The sequence below is a fragment of the Pieris napi genome, chromosome 6, assembly GCF_905475465.1.
Source record: "Pieris napi chromosome 6, ilPieNapi1.2, whole genome shotgun sequence".
Lineage (NCBI taxonomy): Eukaryota > Metazoa > Arthropoda > Insecta > Lepidoptera > Pieridae > Pieris > Pieris napi.
The window spans coordinates 9,797,818-9,814,059 of NC_062239.1; the positions used below are offsets into that span (position 1 = coordinate 9,797,818).

The 16,242-nt window shown below is 34.1% G+C and overlaps 2 protein-coding genes across 2 annotated transcripts in view; both read left to right on the top strand.

Annotated features, from left to right (window-relative positions):
* LOC125050567 (myrosinase 1-like) overlaps positions 1 to 15,758 on the top strand; it is a 36,232-nt gene extending 20,474 nt beyond the window's left edge. Inside the window, exon 11 of the mRNA XM_047650493.1 lies at positions 15,621 to 15,758. Within this exon, the coding sequence (XP_047506449.1) occupies positions 15,621 to 15,756 (136 nt within the window). The 3' untranslated portion in view covers positions 15,757 to 15,758. The remainder of the gene's footprint in view (positions 1 to 15,620) is intronic.
* Positions 1,733 to 12,668, top strand: LOC125050568 (myrosinase 1-like). The gene is made up of 11 exons (XM_047650494.1): positions 1,733 to 1,859; positions 2,096 to 2,199; positions 2,570 to 2,717; positions 4,528 to 4,694; positions 7,528 to 7,788; positions 8,753 to 8,841; positions 9,307 to 9,454; positions 10,115 to 10,278; positions 11,024 to 11,176; positions 11,716 to 11,807; positions 12,468 to 12,668. The coding sequence occupies exons 1-11, from the start codon at positions 1,831 to 1,833 to the stop codon at positions 12,601 to 12,603; spliced, it is 1,491 nt and encodes a 496-aa protein (XP_047506450.1). The 5' UTR covers positions 1,733 to 1,830; the 3' UTR covers positions 12,604 to 12,668.
* Positions 15,759 to 16,242: the final 484 nt, after the last annotated feature.

Consider the following 16,242-nt stretch of genomic DNA (forward strand, 5'->3'; position numbering starts at 1 on the left):
TCCAGTGCCTTACACACGCCGTCAACTATTTGGCTCTAGGCAAGTCGGTTTTCCCACGATGTTTTCATTCACCGTTCGAGCGAATATTAAATGCGCACATAGAAAGAAAGTCCATTGGTGCACAGCCGGGGATCGAACCTACGACCTCAGCGATGAGAGTCGCACGCTGAAGCCACTAGGCAAGCACTGCTCATAAAATAGTAATTAACTAATAATAAAGTATAATTCAATTGCGCTACAACCCTATTGGGCCTTGGCAGACGTTTGTTTGATCATGCTTCTTGTATTAAAAAGTAGGCCTTTTGTGTGCCTGATATATTTCCTAGATTTTAAGGTCTAAGACATGCTTGGGTTCTCACGATGTCGCCATGAGAACATGTCGATGTAAGAAAACGTATTTGCAATTCCAAAATAGCGAATGTTCACCACAGCCAAACATTGGAAAAAAATCATAACCCAAAAACTATAGATGCTAGGACTATGTTTTTTATTTTTCCTTCTACACATTAGAAAGTAATACCTACAAATATCTTTTTAAGTTTATTGATTTTTCATTAAATTAAATGTAAAACCAGAACATACGTTTCTATAACGACAAAATATTCAAAATGGGTAATTTAATTCTGTATAAATATTCCTTCTTCTTTGTGACACCCAAATCTTCTTGCTTCAAATTTTGAAGCATTAAGCTTCAGCTAACATACACCTTTAAAATCATAGAAAAAAATAAAGGCTTCGAAACTTTATATATGTATATAGTTTCCTCTGCTTTGAAGACTTTCAGATCAGAAGAATGGCTCATTTGTAGGCTTAGCACATAGTCGATTTGTTGAAAAAGCTAATGGCATAACTCATATTTAACGTAAAAAATTAGCTCCAAAGTAATCGACGCAGTCCCTTGGTACTTGTTGCACACTCCCTCGAGAGGGGTGAGCTCTGGCCCGTTCGGGGCGTTTGCCCCTTCGGGTGGTGTATATTTTTCGCACCCTGCTGATACAGGGTGGTACGGGGTCGAGCGTATAGACCTTGTGGGGGCCACAGCGCGCGAGGAGACATAGGCTCCACTCGCTGCGCGCAGCCGATGGGGGACGCAGTCCCTGTTCTCATTGAATTTATGTGAAAAAACGTGTCTTCGATTTTGAGGCTTTCAGCAAATACAAACTTCTTACGTCAATGTGCGCAGTTAGAAATAAAACTGGTGCACAGTCGTGAAGGCACAACCTCTGGTTTATTAATACACTGCTGTATTGAATTAATCGATGGGCCAGAATTCACTAATTTTCTTCATTCAAGTTCTTTTAAGTAGGTACCAATGTAGCTAGTTAATACACTGAAGTCTAACTTCTTGTTGTATTTCCTATTGTTAATAATCCTTATGTTCACTTTATTGAACTTCCCTATTAAGATAAGATTTTTCTTGTTGTTCGATTTTTTTATTTTGTACCACTATCTTGGCAAATAAAGGATTTATTATTATTATTCTGAGATAATGTAATAAATGATCTTACAGTTAGAAATTATATCTAACAGGGGGTATAATAATTTTCAATTTCGTGATAAAATAAGTACATTCCTAACATTTATCACTACCAATACCGTGGTACCAAAGTAGTATGAAATCAACGAAGCCTTCAACTTCTCTCTCTCTCTCTCTCGTTAAGTTACGAAATCAACTTTATAATAATTTCGTAGCCCTGTACAGCTTAGTACCTAACCAATAGTATTATTGAACTAAGTATGTATTACAATTCAATGACAAATAACATTAAAGTAAGCTGATTACTGATAATATTATCAGAATTCTGGGGCAACTTATACTCAGTCGAAACAATGTGTTGCTTAAAGGTAATTGTCTTTAGGTATGTATGTTATTTTATGGATTTTTTATAACGGTGACATAAATTTTTTATGTGAATAACACATCGCCTTAGTAACAGCTAAGGCGAACAAATATTTTTTTTGAAAATTACTAGTATCTATCTATTTATCTATCCCAATATCTAGCCATGAGTGCGGAGGAAAGTTGGATTTCCAATTAAAGTTTAAACAAGATAATTTTAATAATTATTAAAATTAATATATTTTATATTACTAGTGCATTAATAGCAGTCGTACGTGGAGAGCGGAGATTCCCCGACGCATTTAAGTTCGGGGCGGCGACCGCGTCTTATCAAGTTGAAGGGGCCTGGAATGTTAGTGGTGAGTAAAAATTTATGGCAAATTCACAATTAAAAACCATACCATGATTAAAAGTTTAAATCAAATACTATATATTATAAACTTGCTTCTATTTCATGAAAATTTACAGTGTGTAATACAGAGGAAACTTTATTTGGATACGATGTCAATTTATGTATCGTGCCTATTATGAAAGTATTTCGTTATAGAAAAATTGTGTTACCCTGAGCCTTCGAATCCCGGGTAAATAAATATATTTTTTTCTGTATCCGAGCAATCAACCATTTTTCATAACCATCTTCTATTACATAACAGTTGTAGAGGGACTGAATTCCCTTCAAGACAGCTGTTCGAACATCTTATGTTTATAAAATAATCTTCTGATAAACAGACAAGTCTGCTAGTATATGGGATACCTTCATTCACAACAAGCCTTCAGCCATAGTGGATCAATCAAACGGTGATGTGGCCTGTGATTCCTATCACAAGTGGAGGGAAGATGTTCAACTTGCGTCTGAATTAGGACTAGATTTCTACAGGTCAGTATCAGATATAGCTGTGAAAACGTTTTATTCTATTAATAGTAGGTCCTTTGAATTCGGAGATTTGTATTTTATATGTGATATATTTTTTAAATTTATTATTTTAGCTTATCAAAGTATTGGCTCAAATTATCCATACAATTTTGCTATTTTGATGGCAGTTTGTTTATTCCTGTAGAAATCTGCGAAAGCGTTTTGTACTTTATACACTTAAACTTAAATTTTAGTCACTTAAAAAAAATTCTAAATTTTGGAAAAAGTGGAAATCTGTTAGGGCTGGTAAGTACGGTAGGAGACGAAGAGCTTCTAGATGTAACTCTTGTAGCTTTGCTAGTCTGTTGTAAGTAAGCGGGTTGTCGGGGGGAAGCAATGGCGAAGAGCGATTGACCAGTCTTGGTTGTTGAATTGTGATCTTCTTCGTAATTGTTTGCAATTCTTGGCAATATACCTCTACTGTCCCCGTTGTGCCATTCGGTGAAGCTGTGATGTACAAGCCGGCACTGGTTCTGCATCATCTTTCTAAAAGTTATCTTTTTTTACCGTACTGATTAGGTGCTGTACCCCAGTCCACAGGATCCACTTTTCATTGCATGTAACGCTTTAGAATTCCCTCGTTTCATTGTGCATATAGTGGGTCATATGCAAGCTTCAACGCGTATGTCTTGCTGTTATTGTGGCACCGGCTTATCTAGCTTTTTTATCTTTCCGATTTGACGCAAGTCCTTCGATGTTGTTTTGACACTAACTCCAAGGCCCGCAGCAAGATCAGCCGTAGATTGCGCTGGATTCGCTTCCTCTATCGCCTTTAAGTCGTCGTGGTCAATACTTACTGGCCGACCGCGAGGCTCGTTCTTTAACTTAATATTTCCAGATTTAAAACGACCGAACCAATAATGGACCGTATTTATGCAAGCACTGTTAGGCCCGTACACGTCATTAATGCTTCGTGCGCAGCGGTATTTCCACGTAGGAACTAATATTCGAAAATTTTACTTATTTTCAGTTTATCTTGGCGCCATGCCAAAACATACCCCAAAATTACACAAAAACAAACTAAAGAACACGGCTTTGAATAAAATTTATTTGAATATCGATTTGCGTGCCAATCCATCGATAATAAGATCTGTAAATACTGGTTATAGAATCACCTATTAATATAAGGTGATTAACCTAATATAAACAATCGACCAACTGTAAAATTTTACACCTGAGCATACAAATTGACTACCTTTGTTCGTGTAACAGAAATATTTAACGAATATTGGCAAGACATTTTAATATTTCCATTTCGACGATGTAATTTATTGTTATGATAGCAATTAACATACGCATAGCTGTCATAGTTCATCAATTAGAAAATGATTATAAAAGGTAGGTATCTTGGCTATTATGAAAAAAATAACGAAAGGGCCTTGATCAAGCAATCTAATATATAAAATTCTCGTGTCGTGGTGTTTGTAGTTAAACTCCTCCGAAACAGCTTGACCGATTCTCATGCAATTTTGTGTACATATTGGGTATGTCTGAGAATCGGACAACACTAATTTTTTTTTTTTTTAGATACAATTTTTTAATTTTTTAATAAAAAATACATACAATAATTAATACAACCCCTAATTTTCACCCCTCTACGAACAACCCCTATTTTTTATTGTAAATAATATACATGGCAAAACGACGTTTGCCAGGTCAGCTAGTACAATTATAATTTGTAAACTCTTATATCGTATTTTTTATACTATTTTAAATCAGTAAAAAAATGTGTTTAAAATTTGGGGTTTTAAGTCGTCCAACCTTTATATTTCAGATTGTCACTATCATGGCCGCGGCTACTGCCAAATGGTTTCTCCAACTACATAAGCGAGGACGGCAAGAGATACTACAATGACGTTATTAATGGCCTTCTTGAGAAGGGAATCGAACCTGTTATCACTCTCTACCACTGGGACTTGCCGCAGAAGTTGCAGGATCTGGGTAAATATTATTTTCACATAGAGAAAACGATATTCGCCCAAAAACCCATTTCTTGGTTGGATGAACTATTATGACTACCTACTATGAGATTTATAGCTAATATTATTTATTAGATAAGATTACATAGAAACATTTATACATTTATTTGTTTGCACCTACTATTTACAATTGTACAACACAAATCTAAAACAAGATAAACGGCAAGAATAGTGATATGATATTTAGTAGTACAATAATTAAACAAATAACACACAAATATACGTTAAATAGTCCTGAGTCCACACCAAACGTCTTGTTAAAGTACTAGCTGGGTTGGCAGGTAGGCTATTAATAGATGTGTTTTGATGCTAACGAGTATGTTGTAAGCTCCGCGAGCGTACTGACAAAGCGTCCTCCATAATATCTTTACTTTAAGTTACGAAGCTGAAGTTTGTTTATTAAAAACTCTCTTTATTAAAAATAATATTTTTTGAAGTTATACTTCTTTTGGCGCGTTAGGGAAAAATGTTGAGAGTAAATTTTTACGATGCGCGCGCACACCGTCGGAAAAAAACCCCCACACCCTGAAGTTAGCTAAAGTCAACATTTCAAAAAAAGTTACCAACAAAGTTAAAGTAAGGACATATACTAATGTTGGCGTGAGAACTGACAACTCTGATCACGATATTTATTTATTTGTGATATTTAAATAAACTTTATTTAACTAGATAATGCCTTTAAACAAAATGTATTAAATATTTTTTTTCTATTGAAAGTGTTGATTTCTAAAATAGTAGAATAACATTTTTGAAAAGATTATATCTTGTTACGCCAAAGAAGTATAACTTCTAACGAGTGTACATAAGTACACACACGTTTTTTTTTTATAGCTACGACCGACGCTGTTATAACCACAAGTTAGCTAGTAAAAATATGTGAAATAAAATGGCTGCAATCAAAGCGGCGAAAATAGTACTTCAAAGGCCTTTAAACTTTATTTATCTATTCATTAAAGCTAGTGTAAATAATGATTCTATAATTGATTGTTTAATTAAATAGAGAATACTTTAATCTCTTTGCACGCAGAGTATTTACTATTTAGTAGAAGAAATAAACGTTTTGAAACCTGATAAAGTTATAGGCGAATGCTACACGCTCGATATTTATCGTGATATTTATCTTGTATTTTTTTAGTATACTACACACTCGATACGAATCGCGTCAGTACGACGGTAAATTTCATTGAGTACACTCGTACGTTTCGTGTTATAATAATGAGTAACAATATTAAGAAAGCTTGCGTTGCTATTATATTAGCGATAGCATTGGTTTCAAGATAGAGAAAAATATACACATCTGAATTTATTAAATCAAATTACCCTATCAATCGGCTTTTCATTTTTATTCAAAAATTTCAGCATATGAAATACCCAAGACTTTGGATTGTATACATTTTCAGCTGCAGGACCCGATCGCTTCGAATCTGTTATTTTTTTTAATTCTTTTCTATAGTTCGATTTTAATGAATTGATCTTGGCAATCACGTCTTTAGCTGTCGCGCCTGGTTTAATTTTCTTAAAAATTTGAAGCAGCTGCTCATACGCATTCGCCCTTTTCACTTTATTAATTATGTTTGGATTTGAGCTGTCCCATATCTCAGGTAGTGTTTCTAATACAAGTATAAATTCTTTCAAGTGTTTTTGGTCGTTTGTTTGAAGTGCGGCGGGCGCCGACTCAATATGCGCGTCCTCTTCCATGGCTGGCAGAATTAATTGTGACGCGATAAATATCGACCAGAGACTAGACGCTCGATATTTATCGACGATAATTGATACGGATCGTGGATTTTTAGATTTCTAGAAATCCAGCGATCCGTATCACGTATCGTGATACGCCTGTACTACACATCGTGATTCTGGATCACGATCCAAATACCACGATAAATATCGAGCGTGTAGCATTCGCCATAGAGATATACTCGTGTTATTAGAAAAGACGCTTCATAATTGATTACTATTTGCTCCACAAATTAGAGAATATAGTTAGAGAGAAATTTACCTTAAGATTCGAAACAGCGCTAAGTATCACTCCCGTATATCAAAAAATGTATTGGATTTGCCATATAAGAGTTACTTATATGGCAAATCCAATACATTTACTACTCGAGACTCTGATACCCTTGGAGTCAATTTTTTATTTTTGAAGTTATACTTCTTTAGGCGCGTTATGAGAAATTTATGAGAGTGAAATTTTACGATGCGCGCGCACCGTGACACAAAATTAACAGAATGAAGTTGCCCACGGAAGATGTTACGGCAATGGACATAATTTAAAAACAACATTCGAATAATAACAGAATTTATGTTACACTTAATGTAAGAGAATAATAATAAATATTTATTTATTTAATTTTTCAAATGTAAACTGAACCGTATTGACTATAATGACTCCTTTTCCAGTCTTTGATTATTTAATTGTAATTAATTATTTGCATGCAATCAAAACTTTTTACGCGCGTACATAATTACACGCACCCTTTTTTATAATAGGAACCTTTTACTCCCTTTGAAACGTCGGAGACTTTATTAAGCCAAACATCGTTTCATTTTATGCAGCATCTTTTGACACCCTACATAGAAACTCCAGCAATACGGGTTTCCTTGTCTGCTAAGTGTGAACTAAGTTTTTCTTAGTTAAACGCCTGGTTGCCTTGGATTCTAAACGCTTATGAACTAACCCCTTCATACAAATATTCAGTGTTATGATAACATCATTCGTCTCTCTCTGACACTGTGGTTGCACTGAGATGAAAAGAGGCAAAAATACTAATACATTTTTAAAACTTTCGTTTTAGGTGGTTGGACCAATCCTCTCATAGTTGAATGGTTTGCGGACTATGCTCGCGTGGTATACGACCTCTTTGGTGATCGCATCAAATCCTGGATTACCATAAATGAGCCAGTTATCGTTTGTGAGGCTTCGTACACTATGGCCTCTTTTGCCCCTGGTATATATAGTCCAGGGTTCGGAAGCTACCTGTGCAATAAGAACGTGCTGTTGGCTCACGCGAAAGCTTGGAGACTTTATGACGAGGAGTACAAGCCTAAATATGGGGGTAAGGGTTTTGTATTTATAGTAATATGATTTAGACAGTTTAGTGTGTATTTATTAAAAAAAATATCGGTTGTCTGTAAAGTCGGTTTACTGACGATAGTTGAACGTGACAACGTCATAAGAAAATACTGATGGAATGGTTGCATTCTTCAAAAGAAAATTTTAATTTTATTTGTTAGATAGATATTTTGTATGGATATAGAGAAGGAAGTAAATGGAAATCACAATTGAATTGATCAAGTTACATTTATTTGTACGCATAAATACAATTATGTCAATTTTTGTGTGAGAGCGCGGAACGAGTGCTCTCGCTTGCACTTTGCCTTAAATGGAACGCCTCAGAGGTAACGCCGCATGAGTCATGTTTTTTCGTGCATGCAGCCGGCTCCATCGAATTATAAGACGTTGTCACGTCAAAAATAAATCAGTTAACAATTTTAACTATAATATTTATGCCTCTATCCGTCTCAGCGTGAATACAATGTAACAGATAGAGACATAGGAATTTTTAACAGTAAACAGTTACAGTGTAATTAGATAGATTTAATATCATAAAATATATCATTTTATGATGATACACAAAGATGGAGATAAAATGTGTCACAAAGTGTGGGATATTAATTGGGACAGATGGGTCACCGTTGATTTCAACGTTCTAACGGCGGACCCGTTTTATTGTCCATTGAGTGAACGGCAAAAAAGTTCTATTATTTTTAAGTGCCTCTGGAAGTTAGTAAATTTTTTATGTTGTAATTGTTTAGCTTGTTTTTCCTATCAATTTCTTATGTTTTTTGTGAATTTTCACCTGTTGGGAAAGGATTGTGTTTTTTTTATAAATAAATAATAATTTCGTGTGGATCTGTTACTTTTAATTCGATAATACGGCAAATAATTAGACGAAAATCTTAACTTATATTTAATCACCGACCACATACTTTCTAATTTTATAAATCAAAATGTTTCAGGAAAAGTATCGCTGACTAATCAAATTTTGTGGGCTCAGGGACACTCAGAGGAATACGAAGATTTAGCCGAGCTTGTACTGCAGATGAGTGTAAGATTTTCTATTATTGGTACTTTCCAACGATAAAAGTTAGATAAGATGTTTCCGTTTAGTTCCAAATTTATGAAGGAATCCAATGATGGCGCTTCTTAGATTTTCTATACAAAATGTATTGTGACTTTTCTACTTACTCTTCATTTTACGTATTGGTCATACTAAGAGCCTGCCTGCTTGAACCTGCTCGTTTGCTCAAAGTACCTTAATACTAATACATTGAGTGTTACATTCAGGTTTATCCGCGGTAGACTCAATTTAACGATATAACCTCAAAGGGTATTAACAAATCTGAGTTCAGCCCCATAAAAGATATCTTGATCACAAATAAATAAAAACATATTTTTTTATAGACTGCCAACTTAGTTAGCTGTTTAATTTTTATAATTTATTTTCCTGGATATCAAATTTTTGGAAATCATCTTATAAAACTGTTTTAAGTATTTTTAACATTTTCTATAGGCTGGTCTATACTCCTATCCAATATTTTCAAAAGAAGGTGGTTGGCCTCCCTCTGTAGAAAAATATATCGCAGAGAAAAGTGCCCGGGAAGGCTACACTAGATCCAGATTGCCACCTTTGACTACTGAAGAGATCGATTTTATAAAAGGTATATTCATTTTAAGTTTGAATTTACCGTTCAGGCGACCTGCCGTTAAATACTGTTAGAAGCCTTAGTTTTCTGAAAATTACACCTTAATGTAAACCGATAAGGGAGCGTTCAAGTATTACGTAACGCAATTTGGGGGGAGGGAGGAGTCTTTTGAAACGTTGCAGTGCGTTACATGGGCGGGAGGGGGGTTATTTAAACAACGCGTTACGTAACATGTTTTTATTTTAATAAAAAAACTGGGGGATTAATTGGCAACCCGTTTCGTTTATGTTGTACGGGGAATCCCTTTATTGTATTGTACATTACTTTTATTTTTGCTTTCGTAAGTTTATGGTGCGTTACATGGGGGGGGGGGGGAGAATCGTAATACTTGAACGCTCCCTAAAGTGACCATTTGGGTAAACAGAGTAATAATAAAATAATGTTGTTTGAGGCTGCAATATGTTGCTTTGTTTGTTTGTAGAATAAATTGCCTTACATTCATTGAGAATTCACTTAAATGAGAACTATTCACTATTTTAAAAGCATAAATAATATTAGGTTTCTTAAATATATATATTTTATCCATGCATCTATCACTGAGGCACCCGCAAAATACAAGCCATCAATTTTTACCAAATACTAAGGACTATTTTTACATTATTCCTGATTTTGTAGGAACATTTGATTTCTACGCCGTAAACTACTATACCAGCCGGTTAGTAAGAGATCCGAAAGAGGGAGAAAAAATTGGATTGTGGCCTTTATACGGCTGTGAAGAATTAAATGCACTAATGGAACCTGCACCAGAGTGGCCACAAACCTCTTCTGATTGGTTCTTTGTAAGTATCACGGATAAAATAATAAGAAAATTAGACTAGAACACGTGTGACAGACATTCTCACTAAGAGAGACCAAATGAAATGGAGATGGACGAATCATATGCTACGGAGCTCCCATGGAAAATGGAGCAAAATATTGACGGAATGATACCCTAGAGACGGAAAACGAAGAAGAGGCCGACAACGCAAAAGATGGGAGGACGAACTGATATTAACAGAGGCTACAACTGAAGAAGAGTTGCAAAGGATAGAGAAAGGGTTAGAGGAGGCCTTTGTCTTTGAAAAGAGAGGCACACCAAACTTCGAGATATACTGGAGTGAAAATATATTAAAGATCACAGATCACAGAGTTTCGGAATATAAAGGCTATATTATTATATAATGTAACTTACTGTATGATTTTAAATTCTAACGCTTATGAACTTTAAGACTGATTTCATAAGATTTTGAAAGTATCTAGTAATGACATCGAAATTTGTTTTCATCGTTAAATGATTTCATAATTATTTTAAACAGTACTTTGTCCAGAAGTTCACCGCCAATTATTGGATATCCATATCAGTCTTAAAGGGTAGCTCCGAAGGTGCTTAACGCTTTCAGGGCTCTTGCTTTTCTATGATAATGGTATGGAGGTATTTTTGATTAAATTAGGGTACTTCTTCGTCAGTACATAATATATAAAATTAGTATTCAACACAATCTAACATACCCACATAAGCTAAAGTAAACATTTTGTGAATTACAGGAATACCCAGAAGGACTACGACGTCTCCTGTCCTGGTTGAAGAAGAACTATGGGGACGTGGAATATAGAATTATGGAAAATGGTTATGCCAGTGATAAACGGGACCTTAATGATGTTAATAGAGTTAATTATTATAAGACTCATTTGGAACAGGTAGGTTCGAATTAGTACAGAATTATTTGTTTAGAAGACGGGACGCGGCTCATTGATAGTGATACCGCAGCCCATGGACACTGCTAGAAGTTTCGCAAGTGCGTTGCCGGCCTTTTTAGAATTGGAACACTATTTTCTTGAAGGGCCCTAAGTCGGATCATCATACTTTAGCGGATCATCTAATTGACATTTGTTTTCTAATTGAACTGATGTTTAGTTATAGTTATCGCATTGCGCCTGCGTCTATTTCATAGGTAATTGTCAAGGGTTATGTTATGCGTTCTACCAACCCAAATTACAATTGAAAGAATTATGAAAGCAATTCTTCTTTCTTTGAGACTTCTTCTTTTCCTAATTACTATTATGGTTACTTACTTAATTTAGTTTAAGAATGAAGAAGTGAATTCCGGCTGTATAGGAAAAAAATCTTCACAAATTTGTCGAATATTATAAAGATACTACCTAATCTGGCCGGAGAGCGACTATAAACAAATATTATTCTCTAAATGTTTAGGTATAATATTAATAATGTTTGGCAGGTGTATCTCGCCATAACGGAGGACAATGTGAACGTAACTTACTACACGGCTTGGACACTTTTGGACAATTTTGAGTGGTCTGATGGTTACGTGTAAGTAATAAGTTTCAAAATATGCCTTGTAGATTTTAATTCATTTTACAATTTTATCGGTAAATAATCTTTAGTTTTCTGATTATTTCCGTATAGGAGATAGTATCAGAGTATTATTACGAGCTAGGGGATGGAATAGAAAAGCTATAGATCTCTTTAAGGGTAAAATAGACCTTCAGTAATTTCACGCACGAAACACTGTCACTAATTATTTAATTTACTCGCACTTAACGTCAATTAATCGCTTACTACTTCGCTTGAAAATAGGTTTTAGTATCCTGAAAACGCAATAACTTTACGTCAATTTGAAGTATATGATAGAGATAGATAGTTTTAATGAGTTGAAGAAATATCAAGAAAACGGTTCATAGCAATATTACGTAAATCTATACAATAGATGTGTTTGTTTTTTCAATTATTATTTATTGTTTTCATTTTTTCAGGAATAAAACGAGTTTAAAGTATCAGTGAATATGGTACTCAAGCACATATAATAAAACTATTTTTTTATTGCAGAAAAACAAACAAAAAACCGATGTTTTTATAATTAATTTCTGTTACGTATCACTTGCGTAAATGATACTGTAATATGTTGTTTTCTTTATTTACTTATTATTATTTTATGTTCTATTAATTAATATATCCTTATTGATTTTTTAGATCGAAGTTTGGTCTTGTTGACGTGGACTTCACTAAACCGGACCGCCCTCGTACTCCACGCTCTTCCGCCTACTATTATGCCAATGTTATATCTACACGTTCATTGTATGACGATGATTTAAAAACTAATCTTTAATTAAAAAAAAATTTAACCGGATTAAAGTTTTATTATTATAAATTTACAATTATTTAACATAATTTTAAATTTAACCACGCACGCTGTAAAGCACGGGAAACGTCGGTTAAATTTAAAATTATGTTAAATAATTGTAAATTAATAACACATAACTTTAATCCGGTTAAAAAGTTTTTTCTTTGAATGTGTAAAGGTTATGTTAATAAAAGACAATACTATAATCTTTAATTAATTAATAAGTTATATCACCACAGGTTTTCCTTTTATTCCTTAAATTTGTTTTTAAATAATCACATTAAATAGTTGCACCGAGGTTTAGATGACACCAGATAATTTAGATTATTTTTGATTAATTTACCTAATTAATCAACCGTAGATATTTTAATGGCTTTAATTCATGCTTTATGTTAAATAAAATGTTAACGAATCTTCTGTTTTATTTCCCTTAATAACATCACTTGTCTATGACTAGTGTCAAGGTCAAATTACTTTGAATGACCACACGGCTGTGACTAAACGTGTCACTAAAATAGATTTATAAATACTTTAGCTTGCTTAGACCCAAAACGCCAACGGCGTGTGTCAAGCACGATGATGATGGAGGTTGATCAACTACTTTCCTATTAGATGGAAAAATGATCAGGAAAGAGATACAGAAATATGAGGCCCAGACCTAAAACAACGTTGTAGTGATTTGATTTATTTAATTTTATAGTACAGTTCAGAAAGAGACTGTAATATAAGGTCCAAGCATTTCCTCTCTTTCTCTTAATATGAGAGTCTGTAATAATACTCTGTAGATATTAATTGTCTCTAAAAATAATAAATAAATTATTATTGAAATTCTACAAGAAGTAGTGACGGATTACCGTTATCTATTGAGATAAAAGTAGGAAATTCAAAATAAAAATGTCATCTTAAAACCCCCGCAAATTCTTATCAGGATGATAATCTCAATAGTACTTGAAAATGTATATAACGGGTGTCTCAGTAAGAGTGCACTTTTTCATTTTAAAATAAAACCAAGTATTTTATGACAGAATTGTGATATTTTTATTCTGTTGTAAAGAAGACATGTTCCGATTAAGTATGGAATAAAATATCCGGCAAATGACCCCCACGGCTCCGGTGACAGGTCACTACTCTTTCCATTAATTTTCCACTTTTGCACAGAGATGTGGCTGTATCTCACCGATGACGGAGAAAATGATTTTTTTCAAAAAATTGGATTCGATTTCACTTTGCTCCATTACTCATTGAACAAATAGCCGCTTTCCGTGGTCTGCTGGTTTGAGCTCTTGAGTTAACTGAATCTTGTACGCATGAAGGTGGAGGTCTTTAGTCAAAATTCTGCGTAGTGCTTCGTGAAATTTGCAGTTGTTGAGAACGATGTCGAATTGATGTTTTCGGGTTTCCGGCATTAGTACTGGACACTGCAAATATTTTTTTTAGAAGACGGGGCAAACGGGTAGGCGGCTAATGGATAGTGATACCGCATCGCATGGACACTGCTAGAAGTTTCGCAAGTTGCCGGCCCTTTTAGAATTGGTATGCTATTTTCTTGAAAGGCCCTAAGTCTGATCATCAATACTTCAGCGGATTTGTTTGATGGGTTGATCTCACTGACATTTGCTTTCTAATTGAACTGATTTATAGTTATCGCATTGCGCCTGCGTCTATTTCATATGTTAGATAATTGACAAGGGTTATCCTATGCGTTCTACCAACCCCAAATTACAATTGAAAGAATTATGAAAGCAATTCTTCTTTCTTCTTCTTTCTTTAAGACTTCTTCTTTTCTTATTACTATTATGGTTACTTACTTAAATTAGTTTAAGAATGAAGAAGTGAATTCCGGCTCTACATGAAAAAAATCTTCACAAATTTGTCGAATATTATAAAGATACTACCTAATCTGGCCGAAGGATGACTAAACAATTAAACAAAAAACTTTAGAGGTGTCAAGGGACACCCGGATGGAACGAAATTCCTTTTGATTAATTTATATGTTAATTGGTATCTTAACAGTATGATAGATTTTCTCGACACCACTCTTACGACGAAAAAAAAAAGCCAACATCACGAGGTGTTCCCAGGCGGTCACCCATCCAAGTACTGACCTCGCCCGACGTTGCTTAACTTCGGTGATCGGACGAGAACCGATTACTTACCTAATAGCAAATAGCAAAAAAGTGACGTGACAACTTTTCGTAAGAATTTTTTCCGTCTAGCCCCCTTTCACAACGCGCGATAAGGAACTTCGTTCCAATATTAATATCTAGAAATGTTTAGGTGTAATATATTAATAATGTTTGGCAGGTGTATCTCGCCATAACCGAGGACAATGTGAATGTAACTTACTACACGGCTTGGACACTTTTGGACAATTTCGAGTGGTCTGATGGTTACGTGTAAGTAATAAGTTTCATAATATGCCTTGTAGATTTTAATTCATTTTACAATTTTATCGGTAATAATCTTTAGTTTTCTGATTATTTCGGTATAGGAGATAGTATCAAAGTATTATTACGAGCTAGGGGATGGAATAGAAAAGCTTTAGATCTCTTTAAGGGTAAAATAGGTCGCTTACTACTTCGCTTGAAAATAGGTTTTAGTATCCTGAAATCGACGGTAACTTTCCGTCAATTTGAATTTTGAAGTGTGTGATAGAGATAGATAGATTTTAATGAGTTGAAGAAAAATCAAGAAAATGGTTCATAGCAATATTACGTAAATTTATACAATAGATGTGTTTGTGTTTTCAATTATTATTTATTGTTTTCATTTTTTCAGGAATAAAACGAGTTTAAAGTATCAGTGAACATTGAGTAACAAGTCAATTTCACATATCATTTTAAAACTATTTTTATTGCAGAAAAACAAACAAAAAACCGATATTTTTAATTAATTTCTGTTACGTATCACTTGCGTAAATGATACTGTAATATGTTGCTTTCTTTACTTACTTATTATTATTTTATGATCTATTAATTAATATATCCTTATTGATATTTTAGATCCAAGTTTGGTCTTGTTGACGTTGACTTCACACACCCGGACCGGCCTCGTACTCCACGCTCTTCCGCCTACTATTATGCCAATGTTATATCTACACGTTCATTGTATGACGATGATTTAAAAACTAATCTTTAATTTTAATAATAAAATTCAGATATGTTATATAACCACAGGTATAATTGTCAGACATTCTATGGTTCCTTAAATTAGTTTTTAAATATTCACATTGCTTAAAGAAAAAACTTTTTAAGCGTGCGTGGTCACGGTGACTGAAGACAAAAGATGTTGGATGTCAAAAAGTATCACAGCTGTAGAGAAAGTTGCCTTGCTTAAGGCACCTGTAAAACACGCGAAACGTCGGATAAATTTAAAATTATGTTAAATAGTTGTAAATTTATAATAATACATAACTTCAATCCGGTTAAAAAGTTTTTTCTTTAAACGTGTAAAGGTTATGTAAATCAAAGACAATACTATATTCACATTGCATACTTGCACCGATATTTGATTTTGATAAGACAACTAATTTACCTAAAAAAACCATAGAGATGATTTAATAGACTCTTAGTAAGGCTGTTTAGTAAAATGTTACCCAATCGTTTGTTTTATTTCCCTTAATAA

Excerpts from the sequence above, each read along its gene's own strand:
- LOC125050568 (XM_047650494.1), top strand. The coding sequence starts at position 1,831 with ATGTGTTGCTTAAAGGTAATTGTCTTTAG. Across the intron at positions 1,860-2,095 it reads TTAAAGGTAATTGTCTTTAG|TGCATTAATAGCAGTCGTAC; the intron begins GTATGTATGTTA and ends TTATATTACTAG. Across the intron at positions 11,808-12,467 it reads GAGTGGTCTGATGGTTACGT|ATCGAAGTTTGGTCTTGTTG; the intron begins GTAAGTAATAAG and ends TTGATTTTTTAG.